The sequence below is a fragment of the Heloderma suspectum genome, chromosome 1, assembly GCF_057233095.1.
Source record: "Heloderma suspectum isolate Gila_16-S chromosome 1, 16-S_ref, whole genome shotgun sequence".
NCBI lineage: Eukaryota > Metazoa > Chordata > Lepidosauria > Squamata > Helodermatidae > Heloderma > Heloderma suspectum.
The window spans coordinates 246,919,407-246,935,049 of NC_139458.1; the positions used below are offsets into that span (position 1 = coordinate 246,919,407).

Sequence of the window (15,643 nt, forward strand, 5' to 3'; positions counted from 1 at the left end):
GTTGCAGGGCCGAGGAGCCTCCCAGGTAACACACTCCCAGGTGGTTACATCAGACATGAAAGCAAGGCCTAGCGTCATGGTGGAAAAGCAGGCTGACATTCTTGACAACTGTATTAGCTGATCAGCCTTGTACCAGCTCAGTAGCTGGGTCCGATAGTGTCAGGGCTATGCCATCTGCAGAAAGATTTATTTTTATTTATTTTTACTTTCCTTTTTTAGGGAAGGTACTCGAGCAGGTTGTGGTGGACCAATTGCAGGCACCCTTGGAGGATACTGATTATCTAGACCCATTCCAGTCTGGATTTCGTTTTGGTTACGGGACTGAATCAGTCTTGGTCACCCTGATGGATGACCTTTATCGAGAGAGGGACAGGGGGAGTGCAACCATGTTAATTCGGCTTCACCTTGCATCAGCTTTTGATACCATTGACTACGGTATCCTCCTGGATCGATTCTGTGGGATGGGTATTGGAGGCACTGTGCTACAGTGGTTCCGGTACTACCTATGGGGCCAATTTCAGAGAGTAACATTGGGTGACTGTTCCTCAACCCCTTAGCAATTGAGCTATGGGGTTCCGCAGGGTAACATCCTGTCCCCAATGTTATTTAACATCTATATGAAGCTGCTGGGAGTGGTCATTAGAGATTTAGAGCCAAATGCCATCAGTATGCTAACGACACACAGCTCTATCTCCCTGTGACATCTAAATCAGGAGAGGCAGTGCAAGTCCTGGACCAGTGCCTAGACTCAGTAATGGGCTGGATGAGGGCCAATAAACTAAAACTGAATCCAGGGAAGACGGAAGCCCTGTGGGTGAGTGGTTCCTGAGTCTGGGAGATAGGTGCATTCTCTGTTCTGGATGGAGTTGCGCTTCCTCTGAAAGATCAGGTCCCTAGTTCGGGGGTACTTCTAGATCCACCACTGTCACTGGAGGCCCAAGTGGCCATGGCGGCTCGGAGTGCCTTTTACCAGCTTTAGCTGGTTTGCCAACTACAGCCTCTCCTGGACAGAGACAGCTTGGCCACAGTGGTTCAGGTGCTGGTAACCTCAAGACTGGATTACTGCAATGCGCTCTATGTGGAGCTGCCCTTAAGGCTGCTCTGGAAGCTGGAGCTAGTGCAGAACACAGCAGCTCGGCTATTGTCAGAAGCTGCCCCTTTCCAGCATGTAACTCCTTTGCTGAAGGAACTGCACTGGCTGCCCATTTGCTACCGGGCCAGGTTTAAGGTTTTGGTACTAGCGTACAAAGCTTAAACAACTTGGGACCAGGATACCTGAGGGAGCACCTCCTCCCTTACCAACCTGCCTGGTCACTGAGCTCATCAGAGGGCATGCTCCTGGTGGTTCCACATGGACCTATGGCCCGATTGGAGTCCACCAGGAGAAGAGGCTTCAGTGTGGCAGCCCCCTTTCTTTGGAACTGCCTGCCCCTGGAGGCCAGGCAGATGCCAATGGTGTGTTGCTTTCAGCACCTCCTGAAAACAGTTCTGTTCCAAGAAGCATTCCTTAAATGACCAGCCACGGTTTTTATTGGCATTTTGTTTTTAATAATTTTAATATGTGTTTTAGTCTTTTATCTTTTTTCTATTGTACTTCTTGTGTTCACCACTCCGGAATCTGTTTGGATGGGGTGTGGTATACAAATATTGTAAAAAAAGAAAGAAAAAGACATATTTTCTGGTATGAAGACGTATCCACAAAAGCTTAGAAATGAAACTTTGGTATTGGTGCATTTCTGGCCTGGTTTAGCTCATTGGTAGAGCACATACTTTGCATGTAAAAGGTTGAATCCCTGCAACCTTTAGAAAGGGCTGGGGAAAGATTCTTGTCTGAAACCTGGAGGCCCACTGCCAGTAGGCAACACTGAGCTAGATGGACCATTGATCTGACTCTAGCTTACTGCATGCCATGTCCCCCCCCCAATTTTAGAAACCATCTAATTTACTTATTTTCCAGTTGTTTAATGAGAATTAAGTGAAACATTAAGTATCAAGTGACTGCACGGTTTCACCATTAAAATAGCTTGAATTGTCTTGCAACATTGGCTCCATTTTACACACATAAATTGATGCAAAGAGATTTGTGGCCAAAGGGCAGACCTAGTTTTAGCTATCGACTGTTCAAATGTGGTATTTGGTACTGAGTGTAAAATTCAGAACGCTGAGAAACTCTGCTTCTATTATAAAACAACCAGTCTTTGGCTGCAAAGATAAGCCTGAAAGGATGTGGGCAATCCTTGGTGACACTCAGAAACTGTGAGTGTGTGAAAGCAGCTTAGTAGTGAATGGTGCGGCTTTTGTGTGTGGTAAAATTCCTTGCTTCAATGAATAACAGGATAAATAGTGCAAAATAATGGAAATATGCTTCATTTGCCTCATGTCTACAGCTTGCAGAATTCAGCTTCTGGGGCATGGAATTTGGGCTATGCCGGCCCAGTAGAGAATTTCAGCACAGAGCTAAAGATAGCCCTGTGTACTATCATATCATGAGCACTTCATAATATTCTCTAAGCAATTTTCCCTTGGTCCCCAAGTTACTGAGCCTGTAACTAGCAGAATTCACTTCCTGTTACTCAAATCAGGGGTGGTTCCAGATGGAGGACTATCAACCCAAAAGCATTGTGCAGCTATTCCATCTTTTCCTCCTTAACAAATATTTTCTGCTGAGAAAAAGGACAGAAGTGCTGGGAAAAGATAGATACAAATGGAAGATGTTGTCTGAAATCCTGCTCCCCCATAAAATTCCATATTTGAGGCAGGGCAATTGCAGGATAAAAGCCTCAGCTGGAAGCACCCCAGTATTATCTTCTTATTGGATCTTCAAACGAAGTAAATATATCCTTTTTTGAAGATGCTCAGTGTTATGTTATAGGAAAAGTTTAACATAATGAATGAAAAAAATAATTTTAAATGTTCGGTTTTCATTTACATATATGTCTGTAACAGTTATTTCATAGAGATCCCCATACTAGCACGAAGAAAATGGTGGTCTGAATTTTGTGTAATATCCCATTTTTTAAGTATCTTCTTCCATTTTATGAGTGAAGAGCTCACATATGATTTGCTTTATCATCTAAAAAGGTCATCACTAGCTCAACATAGACTAGAGGGCTGGGCAGGTGGTCCTGCTTTCATCTATAAGGAATACATCTCCCTCAGCAGGAGATCAGTTTGTTCAAGTGCTGGGTTTCAGTGTTTGTATTTGGTGTTGGGCCAAAGAGAAGTATACAGTTACTCTGCTGCCCCTTAGTCTGTCAGCCAAGTTGGCTGTGGTGGGACATGGTGTGCTGTTGGAAAACTACAGGACACTTGCCCTGAGGGATTTCAACATCCACACTGGGGCCAGTTTGGAAGGGCCTACTTGGAACTTCATGGCTGCCATGACAACCATGGAGTTGTCTCAACATGTTATTGCCCCAATACATTCTGTAGGGCTCTCATAATCTCCAGGTTGAATTCTGTAATACATTCTATGTGGGGTTGCCTCTGAAGTTGGTTCAGAAGCTTCAACTAATGCAAAATTCAGCTGCTAGCATTTTGACTGGTTTATCGAGGTGAAGCCATGTTACACCAGTTCTGAAATAATTACACTGAATGCTTATTCACTTCTCAGCCTAATTCAAGGTGCTGGTGCCTACCATTAAAGTCCTAAATGGCTTGGGACCCAAATACCCGAACAAGTGCCTCCTCCCATACCAACTTGCCTGTGTAAAGATCTTCAGATGAGGCCCTTTTCTGAGTTTCCTCAGTAAAAGAGGTGCATTATGCATTGAGGAAGAAGGCCTTTTCTGTGGTGGCGCCCCCAACTTGGAATGCTCTCCCAAGGCGTTGTATTCTTTGCAGTGCCAGGTCAAAACATTTTTATTTGCCCAGGCATTTTAAATTGACTATATTGTTTTTAGCTGGTTGAATAGTTGTACTTACTGTCTCTCCAATTTTATTGTGATGGGGTATAACTTTTATTATATTAATATTGTACTGAAGATTGGCATTTTTATGAATTCCACCCTGAAATCAATGTTTTTGCAAAATGTGTGGTTTATAAATTGTTTTTTCCTCCTCCTCCTCCATAGCAATACATATAAAAAGCCCAAGAGCCTGAAATCTGTTTTGATCTTGTCAACAAAATACTCCTGTGTAACTCCCTGAAAATGACTTGCAATGTAGGAGACCCTTTCTTTTCATGTCTTATATCCAGCATATGCACACAAAAAGGCAGGGAGGAGGAGGAACACAGTTGTAGGCCTGCAGTATAAAGAAAAAAACATATGCCCATTGCCAGCTAAACCCCTATTCAATACTTTGAAAGGACAGAACTCCAAGAAATCCATAAAGGGATTTTATTAAAAACTGAGATTTTAGGAAATGGCATTCCTGATCTTCAGTACATTTCTAGCATCACTTCCTGTATATTTTAAAACCAAAATCCTCTTAGCATGCAAAGTAAATAGATTATGATATACTGAAGGATTAAGGATCACTGTCTGGTGTCAGATTAATCCCTCATTTAGACCATCACTTGTACTGACATAAATATGGCTGCAATTCAGCAAAACAGCTCTATGGCTAAGTAACACATTTCGGCATCCTTAGGTTGAACAAGCAAAAGCCTCCCTTGGTCTGTTGTTGGACTGCAGTTACCTCAGAAAGTGCATTTACTTTTAATATCTTATGAACCATATGCTCTCCTCAAATAATTGTGAGAAAGCATATAAAACATTTTGTTTTATACACAGCTATATAGGAATACTACATGTTTAATGATGGCTCTTTCTCATAGCTCTTGCATTACTAATATTTTCCCCATCACCACCACAACTGAGTGTTGAGAATCTTACGCATTTTACTACTTTCCTCTGCTGAGGACATAAGCTTTTCAGCATGGATTTAATGCATTTATCTGACTATTACTGATAAGTCTCTATGCTTTATTTCCCCCCTTCTTGCTACTAAACCTATCATCCACAAGGCCTGTCTTGTACAGTTTTTAAAAGGGTTTTTTTTTCTTAAATGACAACCTAGAAAAAACAAACATCTTAAATGCAGATTTGACAAAGAGTCTGTTAAAAGCAAGATATTAAAAATCAGTTTACATTTCTTTATTTGGCACGAGTACACTTCAAGAATATAACTTCAAGTAATACTGATTTTTAAAATGGGTGACCAAGATTAAGTTTATATAATATTACAAATTACTTCAGCCTACATTGGAAAGAATGTATTAAACAATGCAGGGGAAAAGCCATTCTTAATATGGCAGTACAAATATACTGTTATGACAAATACGACATAAGTTTCCTTCTCATTCTCTTTTCTGTCAATGCCTGGAAAAGCAAAATATTACTTCTTTAGAAGCTTAGCTTTTTAAAAGACAAAATAATGGTTATTCAAATAAATAATGGTTATTCAACTGATAGGGGTAGAGTGGAATATTGAGAACATTTTTCTTTAGAACATTGTCCTGACTGTTAAAGGCTGAACTTTTGCAAAGATATCCTGACTGAAGATGTTACCTATTAGAATATGACTATCTATTGCAGAGCCTTAAGTGGAAATTCAAATCTGCTGTCATATAATGTGGGGAGGAGTAGAACATTCTGAGACATTTAGATTTCTTTTAACTGCTGATCTTGCCATTAGCTTATTATGTTTCTGATTGTGTTAGCTGAGGAGGCAGAGAAGCAAATGAGTGGGCTGTCCATATACTTGGCTGGTCTGCTTCTTCAGGACTTCTTTCAGCAGTCCCTCTGAAGATCCTGTCACCTTGGCTGGCTTCACACAGTGCCTATGGCCTAAGAATTGGGGAGAAGGTGAAGTTGATCAACCTCTAAACCATGTAAAGACTGAAGCTGAAGTCCACTTTCCAATTCAGCATGAGTCTTTTATACTCACTTACTCTAGCAGAATTTTATGCATACTGTTAGTTGATCCCCAACTGCTCTTTGAGATCCCTAGTTGTTTGTTTGTTGCCTTCATAACCCTGCAGGTGATCTCTGGACAGTGCTGTTTGCTTCACTGTAAGTAGAATTGCTTTTCAATTTATGGTTTTTCTAACATATGGGAACTTAGGCATAGATGAGCAAAGAAGGATAGGCATCATTGAGTCTTCTTAGAAGGCAATTAGGTTTTGTGGACCTGGAACAATGGTGTAGCTAAACTGTGTAAAAGTCACCCTCTTGAGAGATGGTTAAGGGGCAACAATCCTGGATCCACATCCAATGTTACCTTGTACAATTCTCCTTTTATTATATCCAGTATTTGGGCTGTGTAGTTACTTACATCCTGCAACATTTGCTGGACTTTCTTGTAATAAAGTTGAGGCCTGTTTTTCCAAAGCACGGATGCGCGCTCTCGCTGTGTGTGTGTGTGTGTGTGTGTGTGTGTGAGAGAGAGAGAGAGAGAGAGAGAGAGAGAGAGAGAGAGAGGGTGAGAGGTCTCTTCCTCTGCTCCTTCTCCACTCTGATCGTAAAAGGAAACAAATTTCTTACTCTTATATCTTGTAAATAATAGCCGTTTAGTGGTGGTTTGCTTTAGTCAAAAGCTACTCAAAGACAACATACAACTAACAAAAGAGAAAGAAATACAAAATTATGATTAATTATATATTTAAAACATAGCCAAGTGTCAAACCTATTCATTAGCCAATAAAGCACACAGCTAAACATATTTTATGGCCTCTCTAAGATATGCTTTAACAAGTGCTTCTGGGTAGCCTAAGTTAATTTAAAATGGGCTTGTGAGATGTGCTCCATCCAAGTCCCAGTGTAATGAGTGGAAGCTGAATAGAAGAATTGGTGTTATGCCCTTAATCTGTAATGCTGATGTGGAACAGCTTTGTGGTTAGTGGCCACATGCTCCGCTCTGGTGCTTTCCTATGGAAGGTTCAGAGGAGCACAGTAAAGATGAAGCCTGGTGTTCAGTGTAAATGGGTTTCAGAACTGGGCCATGTTTAAAAATAATGGACAATCCAATCCGAGCTGAGCCCTTTTAAATCCCTTTACTTAACTTTCTCCCATAGAAATAACTGGGACTAAAAGTAATTAACATTTTCTGATGAACTACTTGAATATGATTTCAGAACTGACTGAATCTGAGATAGTTGAAAAGCTCTCACTTATCTCAACAAATAGTGTGTAAGGCTTCAACTCTCTTTCAAGGTTTAAGAATTATAATTTCTGGCTTAGACCAGACCAAAATGCACCACTTTGACAGAGCTGCTTCCAGTGATTTCCTGCAGAAAGAGAACAACAACACCCGTCACAGTATATAAGTCAAGTACACATGATAGATTTGAAGATGTGTATTCTGTTTCTAAACAAATTCAAGGAAACAAACAGACTTTTACAAGCTTTAATTCAAAGAGACTAATCTTTGCTTTTATTTCTTGGCTTCATTTTATTAATTTTATTCTTGATTGTATTTGTTGGAGGACTACTTGCTCAAGTCTCAAGTGGCTATAGAGCTCTTGAGCAAAACTCTAAAAAGCTAAGCTTTTTTCCTTTTCAGATGGCAATTTATGAAAATTTACACCTTTTGTAATGTGCAAAAGCATGCCTACAGTATAAATGTTTTTGGTAAAAAACATGTTTTTCTGCAATGAGGCACTACTTCCTTTTGTAACTATGTACAAATGGTTCAATCTGCATGCTGTAAAAAAAACTAGGCGTGGAACTTGAAACAAAAAGGAACTTGCCTGACTGAAATATTCAACATATGTTCTAGTACTTTCACTAAAAAGTATAAAAATTGGCAGCAGAAGTGTGCAAGTCAAGGCTGCTTCAGGGTTATTTGTGTACTGGCAAGTTAAAATAGAATTCATGAGGATTTCTTTTGAACTTTCACATGTCAGAATAGATCAATCTTAAAGACCAGCAGCTCCATCTCATGGTGTATTTGTTCTAACAGGGAGACAGAAACAATGTTGCATGGAACCTGCATTTCAACAGCTAATACCTTTGTACCTTTACTCTGTTTTCAGCATTGTTACCTGTCCTTTCTCTTTATTGAATGGATGTGAGAGTAAAGAATATGGATTTTTAAAGGAGTGGGGTGGCATTTAGTAACAAACCTTAAGGAGTTGTTTTTTCTTTGCACAACACAAAGTGTTTTCCTGTACTCTTCCATGCAACAAAGCTCCCTTCTATATCACACATCCACATAATTATAAAACAGGAACCAATTAACATTTCCTTATATGGCCAGTGCATAATTTATAAGATGAGAGTTACAAAGCCTCAAGCCTGACTAGAAGACAAAGAGGAGGGCTCTTAGGCCAAGACTCTAATTCCAGATTGTATGAATGGCTCAGAGGAGAGGGCACATGCTCTGCATGTGCTCAGAGTCACTCTACTATGATAAATTACAAGTACAGGACTGTCACCTGGCAAACCCTGACTCAAATTAAACTCTGGCTATCACTAGAAAATAATTCAGTGAATTGCTTGAGTGTGCCTAATAAATTAAAAATACACAAGTCGAACCTTTCCCTACCGCTGCAACCAAGCTTGCAACCAAGCCTAAGCATGTGTAGCTGAAAAAAATGCATCTTCCTTCCCTGTTTACCCCCTTCCTTCCCACCTTCTGTTTCCCCTGTGTTGAATTTATATTGTAGGCTCCTCAGGGCAGATACCTGTCCTATTCTTCTCTGAAAATCTCCATGCACACTGGTGATGTTATATAAATGAATGTGGGAATGCTGTGGACATAATGTACCTCGACTTCAGCAAAGCTGTCAACAAAGTGCCCCATGATATCCTGGTTAGCAGACTAGCTCAAAGTGGGCTAGATGAAACAACTATCAGGTGGATCCACAGCTGGCTACAGAATTGGACTCAAAGAGTGCTTATCAATGGGATCTTCTCCAACTGGGGAGAGGTAACGAGTGGGGGTACCGCAGGGCTCAGTCCTGGGCCCAGTGCTCTTCAACATTTTTATTAATGACTTGGAGGAGGAGATGCAGGGAATGCTGATCAGATTTGCAGATGACACAAAATTGGGCGGGATAGCTAATACTTTGGAAGACAGAAACAAAATTCAAAGTGATCTTGATAGGCTGGAGCGCTGGGCAGAAAGCAACAGAATGACATTTAACAGGGATAAATGCCAAGTTCTGCACCTAGGAAAAAGAAACCAAATGCACAGTTAAAAGATGGGGGATACTTGGCTCAACAGTACTACAAGCGAGAAGGATCTTGGAATTGTTGATCACAAGCCGAATATGAGCCAACAATGTGATGTGGCTGCAAAAAAGGCAAATGCTATTTTGCACTGTATTAATAGAAGTATAGCTTCCAAATCTAGTATGAGTTCCCCTCTACTCAGCACTGGTTAGGCCTCATCTGGACTACTGTGTCCAGTTCTGGGCACCACACTTTAAGAAGGATGCAGACAAACTGGAGAGGGTTCAGAGGAGGGCAATGAGGATGATCAGGGGACTGGAAACAAAGTCCTACGAGGAGAGACTGAAAGAACTGTGCATGTTTCGCCTTGAGAAGAGAAGACTGAGGAGAAATATAATAGTGCTCTTCAAGTACTTGAAAGGTTGTCACAGAGAGGATGGCCAGGATCTCTTTTCGATCATCCTAGAGTGCAGGACACGGAATAATGGCATCAAGTTACAGGAAGCCGGATTCCGGCTGAACATCAGGAAAATCTTCCTGACAGTTAGAGCAATACGACAATGGAACCAATGACCTAGGGAGGTGGTGGGCTCTCCCACGCTGGAGGCATTCAAGATGAGGCTGGACAGCCATCTGTCAGAGATGCTTTGACTTGGATTCCTGCATTAAGCAAGAGGTTGGACTCAATGGTCTTGTAGGCCCCTTCCAACCCTACTATTCTATGATTAAAAAATAATATAGTATTATCCTAAAAGTGTGATATTCTGGATGTGGAAAGGGCTTGGAAAATGTATGTATTTTAAGTAAAGTGGCAAATATTAATAAGAATGGTAACAGGATTAATTTTGCTATACATAATTAGACATATAATTGTTTTGCACATATGTGATATTGTTTGTTTTTCCTCAAGTAGTTATATATTATAAATGAATTAATTTAAAAATGGAAAACTTGTTACCTGTCCATCATGTGCTTCCTCAGAAGTTTCTAAAAAAAGAAGATAAATTAGTTGAGTGAACTAGGAAAATAAACACAATGGAAATAATAATTCAACTAATCAGTTTATTTTTAAGATGCAGATGTTAAATATACTTTATATAATATACATGTAATTATTACATGTCTACAAAAAAGATATACACAGGCCAACTCCATGCATATTATTGGGGCAGTTTTGCAATGGGCATAGTACCCTCTTATTTACGTAAACATGATGTATCAAGTCTGTTTCTTCCTTATCCTCATGTTTACCCATATCTTTGAATGTGCCGGAGTGAGCTATCAAGAAATCCTCATCTCTGCATGTATTTGTGGAAAAGTAAAATCCCCCCCCCCCCCCGGTCACGACAGGTCTGAAATGTGGTGTTTTGGGCAGCACACAACTAATTACTTGTCCCAAACATCTGCACAGCCACATGGTTTCTCCAGTTTACCACTCAATTGATATTTTTATGTTAGTGGAAAAAGAAACTGTCAAGCTACAGAATTTTCTCTTCTTCCCCTAGGCTGAACCAGCAACAAGTCTGCCCTTGTGATACCTGCATCAAACTGAGCTTATTTTAACTCTTTGAAAAAGCTGTAATCCTAAGCATATGAGGTGATGGTGTTAGGTTTGCATCCATGCAGTGCAATCCTATACATGCCTACTAAAAAATGTAAACCACGCTGAGTTCAGTGTAGTTTGCTCCCAGGTAAGAGGGTTGCAGCCCTAGGATTACAGCTCAAGGCCCTTGATTTTGAGCTTCCTTTTTCCTGCAGAAAAATCACAATTAACTGCAGAGCTTTGAAGTACAATGCAAATATCATTCCTCCTCCAGTGTACTGCAATAACTTGCATCAACTTGCAATCCAACTTTGCCTTTTGCAATTGGGCTGTTCTTCGTTAAAGGCATAATGCTCACTTAGTGTACGTGGTCATGATTTAGCAGAGTCAATAGAGTTAAATGGACTTGTAGCAGTCTACGATCCTACCTATATGCAGTAGCATGTTTAATTCACGAGTCACCAGTTCCTTCATGGTGATGATGAATTAATGCACAAACGATGTGTTTTGCCCTAGAACCCAGAGTTTCTTTTGTTTCTCACTGCTTATTCTACTTGGTTGGTTAGGCGATGCTATCTCATTGTTACAGATGTGTACTCTGCAAGTTGACTATGAATCCCCACAAGTGATTCTTTCTGAACTCAAAACACTTTCCAGACATGTCAAGCTCACCAGTTTTCAAAATACTATACATTATGCACATTTACCAGTACACTTACCTGTCTGACACCAAGAGGCAGTTTTATCCATCTGCGGTGCAGTGTAAATCTGTGTTACAAATTGACATTCCTGTTTGTCTGTCTCCCTAGAAAAAAGTGGATCTTTAAAAATGGATAAGAGTATTATGAGAAAGATAGTCACATAATATACTGTAAAAGTACTCTTTAGGTAGGGTTCCCCAACCTTTTTGGGGCAGTGAGCACATCTGGAATTTTGAGAAAGTGTTGTAGGCACCCTCACAAAATGGCTGCCATGGTGTACCTGACTAGTCACAAAACACCCATTTCCCAGAAGGCAAACTCATGAGGCTAAAAGAAAGGTAAGTTGCCCAAGAACATGAATATAAGGCAGAGGGGGTCTGAGCTCCAAACACAAAATCACTCTTTTGAACCCAGAGTTTTCTGCTCCAATGTCCCTTTCACTGAAGGCAAACTGATGAGGTTCAGAGACAAGTAATTTGGCCAAGAAACTGAGTACAAGGCTGAAATAGAGTCTGAGCCCCTAATGCCAAATCACATATTTGCTCCCACAAAACACAATAAAATACCCATTAAAGAGAAGGTAAACTGCTGATGCTTGCAGAAACATATACAGTAAAAACATCCATCCACATCAGACACCTACAAAAACTGCCTGCCCCCCAGACAAAATGCACACACTGTTAAAAAAAGCTAGGTGAACACATAACAAACTCAAAAACAGAGCAAAATATGTTTTTTCCCCCCTAAGAATTCCTCTGGGGCCCATATGGAGCCAGAGGCATTCTTGGGAATAAAGACAGCACAAGGGCCAGGTCATTACTTTGCAGCGTGCCATCATCCCAGGGTTTAAAACAAAATAAAACAGGAGGGGCAGGGAGCCTGGTGGGCAGCAACAGAGGTGTTTGTGGACATGTTGTGACTCCAGCTTTATAGCTTTCACTTAATAGTTTGAGAGCCCTGAATCTCAAAAATCTCCATTATAACAGCAGCATGTAGATAGAATGAGATTTTGACATATTATTTATATATTTAAAATAGTTATATACTGCCAGTAATGGTAAAACCCCTCTCAAGGTGGCATCCAGTAATCAATAAAACATCAAGAGCACAAAATTAAAAAATATTAAGAACCAACAGATCAAAACCAACATGCCTAGCCTAATGTTGTTTGTTCTTTATTTGTTCAGTCGCTTCTGACTCCTCGTGACTTCATGGACCAGCCCACGCCACAGCTTCCTGTTGGCCGTCGCCACCCCCAGCTCCCCCAAGGTCGAGTCCGTCACCTCCAGAATATCATCCATCCATCTTGCCCTTGGTCGGCCCCTCTTCCTTTGGCCTTCCACTTTCCCTAGCATCAGCATCTTCTCCAGGGTGTCCTGTCTTCTCATTATGTGGCCAAAGTACTTCAGTTTTGCCTTTAATATCATTCCCTCAAGTGAGCAGTCTGTCTTTATTTCTTGGAGTATGGACTGGTTTGATCTTCTTGCAGTCCAAGGCACTCTCAGACTTTTCCTCCAACACCACAGTTCAAAAGCATCTATCTTCCTTCGCTCAGCCTTCCTTATGGTCCAGTTCTCGCAGCCTTAGGTTACTACGGGGAATACCATTGCTTTAACTATGTGGACCTTTGTTGTCAGTGTGATGTCTCTGCTCTTCACTATTTTATCAAGATTTGTCATTGCTCTCCTCCCAAGAAGTAAACGTCTTCTGGCTGCAGTCAGCATCTGCAGTAATCTTTGCACCTAGAAATATAAAGTCTGTCACTGCCTCCACGTTTTCTCCCTCTATTTGCCAGTGATCAATCAAGCTGGTTGCCATACTCTTGGTTTTTTTGAGGTTTAACTGCAACCCAGCTTTTGCACTTTCTTCTTTCACCTTCGTCATAAGGTTCCTCAGCTCCTCCTTGCTCCCTAGCCTAACACAGATATTTAAATCCAATAATACTTACAGCTAACATCTTTTCCATTCAGCAGCCCAATAAAAACAGAAAGCCACCATACAAAAATATGTCTTTAAGGCTCCCTTAAAGGCCTACAACAAAGGGTCCTGGTGGATCGCAACCGGTAACCAATACCACAAATAAGGGGCAACTGCTGAGAAAGAGCTGTCCACCATGCCCCCCAACTTAATTGTTCTCAGGTGTGAGCACTGAGTAGGACCCCAGCAGATTACCTTGGAGTGTGAGCAGACTGTTTATGGGTGAAGGCAGTCTTTCAAATAACTTGGTTCCAAGGTTAAAACCAGCACTTTAAATTGGTCTTAGGAATGTACCAGCAACAAGTGCACTTGATGCAGTAAAGGCGTCATATTTTCATGGATCTGCCACAAAAGGTTGGTGGCGCAGTTCTCAGTGTGCTGAAAATGATTACTGAAGTAACTATCTCCCCCACCCTCCACAGCAAAAGCGGTCTTGTTTTGTCCTGTCTTGGAGCTGCAAGCCCCAGGCAATTAAGCATTTTGCATTGAAGGTAACTGGGAATCCAGGTTCACAAGCAGTTTCATAATGAATTCTGGGTACCTGGCATAAAAATAATTGTGAAGATGACCTGGATGATATCTAAAGAGAAAATTATATGAAGTCCTATCAGTTGGGCCAAAAATATATTTGAGTAATGAACAAGTCTGAGACTGTGTTATTCCAGGTCAAAAGTGTCCTTAAAGTTTTCACTTATTAATTAATGAGCCAAAAATATTGTGTAGGGTATACACATCAAAAAGCTTGATATACAGATGTCTATAAAAATGTATAGACTTAAGTTTAATTGGCACATTTTAAGTAAAGAGTTATCATAAAGTTTAATTCAAAATTGATCTTATCTAGCCTGAACGGTGTACATGTAAGCCTTCTATGTACGTTCTAATTTTTAAATAATGTCTAATAATAATGAAAGAATTAAGACCGTGAGCCCTATTTTATTGGACAGTAGATAATATTAGTTATGAGGTAATTTCTACACAGAAAAGGTAAAAATATGCGCTGATTTTAGAATGCGGGAGCTTCTTATTAGAAGCTCACCAGGCCTGTATATTTGTCAGTAGAACAGCCTATTCAGTATTGAATTGGGAACTTGGTACGTAGAATGAGATCTCTCCTTTTTCAAGTATTAAAACTAGAAGTTTAAAAACAAGAAATGGTTAAGAAATTATTTTCTTGTTAAGCTATTAAAATCTAAGAATCTTTAATAGAGCTCTGTTTAACAACAGAAATGTTTTATATTTTGATGTGATGACACAGGTATATTTCTAATAAAAATTAAAAATGGATCAACAAGATTTTCCTTTACTAATTCTTGTTAGTACAAAACCTGGATTGCAGTCCATGAAACAATCTTAGGCATATACTTTGTTTAGAAGTATTTTTTATCTGCTATAGGGAGTAAACAGGCAGCTAAATGCTCCCAAAGTATTGAACTATAGACAGATAGCTCAAACAAAGTCAAACTGTAACAATATAGTCTGACAGCCTTGCCCTTACCAGTATCTGGGTAACCCATGTTATGCACCAGTGGAAGTTTCCAAACAGTCTTTAAAGGCAAATAGATTGTGTAACAGTAGTCCAGCCTAGATGTTACTCATGCATAGATAACTGGAGCAAGGTTTGTCCTCTCCAGATAGGGCCATACCAGCCTAAGCTGGTAAAAAAAACTCTCTAAAAAGTCACTAATTTTTAACATTTGTGAGGACTTTAATGTAAACTTTTCCAACAAATATAACACAATAATATGTCCTATATAATTATATATTATAAAATATGTACTAATTCTTGTTAATCTTTGTTTTTAATTTAGCAGTATATGTAGGCAATTGTCTTCTTACATAAACAATCACAATTTCATTTTGAAGTCTACTGCTTAAAATTCTCAGAGTATTTATTACTTTCCACTGAATAGGAAACCAGATTTGATTTGTGTATCTTTTTCATGCACTTATATATGTTGTGATGACCTCTGTTGAACAAACAAATGCAACTATGATTGTGATCAGAATAAAAAAAACACTCTCACAGGGCAACTTGGGTACCCCAGTTTATTCATCTTATCCTGGTAGGAAAATATCTACTAATTTGCAAACCTACGACACTACGAGTGGGTTCACACCTCACGGTGGTTCATGAGCCATGGTAGGGTCAGCGTGGCTTACCATGACATCCAGATTCCAGACCTGGCATGGGCGATCCAGTATGGGTTATTTTTCCCCAACAAGCCACCCTGAGAACCCATGGCTTTTAGTAGGGTTGTTGAGGCTAGCTTTTTCTCAGGGTGATTTGTCATGACAGCCGA

The 15,643-nt window shown here is 40.1% G+C and overlaps 1 protein-coding gene across 8 annotated transcripts in view; it reads right to left on the reverse strand.

Annotated features, from left to right (window-relative positions):
* Window positions 1–3,700: 3,700 nt before the first annotated feature.
* Window positions 3,701–15,643, reverse strand: part of WDPCP (WD repeat containing planar cell polarity effector) — a 303,153-nt gene continuing 291,210 nt past the window's right edge. For all 8 annotated transcript variants that reach the window (XM_084823159.1, XM_084823110.1, XM_084823149.1 and 5 more), the window contains 3 exons: window positions 11,382–11,467; window positions 10,078–10,106; window positions 3,701–7,231 (listed from right to left, as the gene is read on the reverse strand). In XM_084823159.1, the coding sequence (XP_084679285.1) occupies window positions 7,181–7,231; window positions 10,078–10,106; window positions 11,382–11,467 (166 nt within the window). In that variant the 3' untranslated portion in view covers window positions 3,701–7,180. The remainder of the gene's footprint in view (window positions 7,232–10,077; window positions 10,107–11,381; window positions 11,468–15,643) is intronic.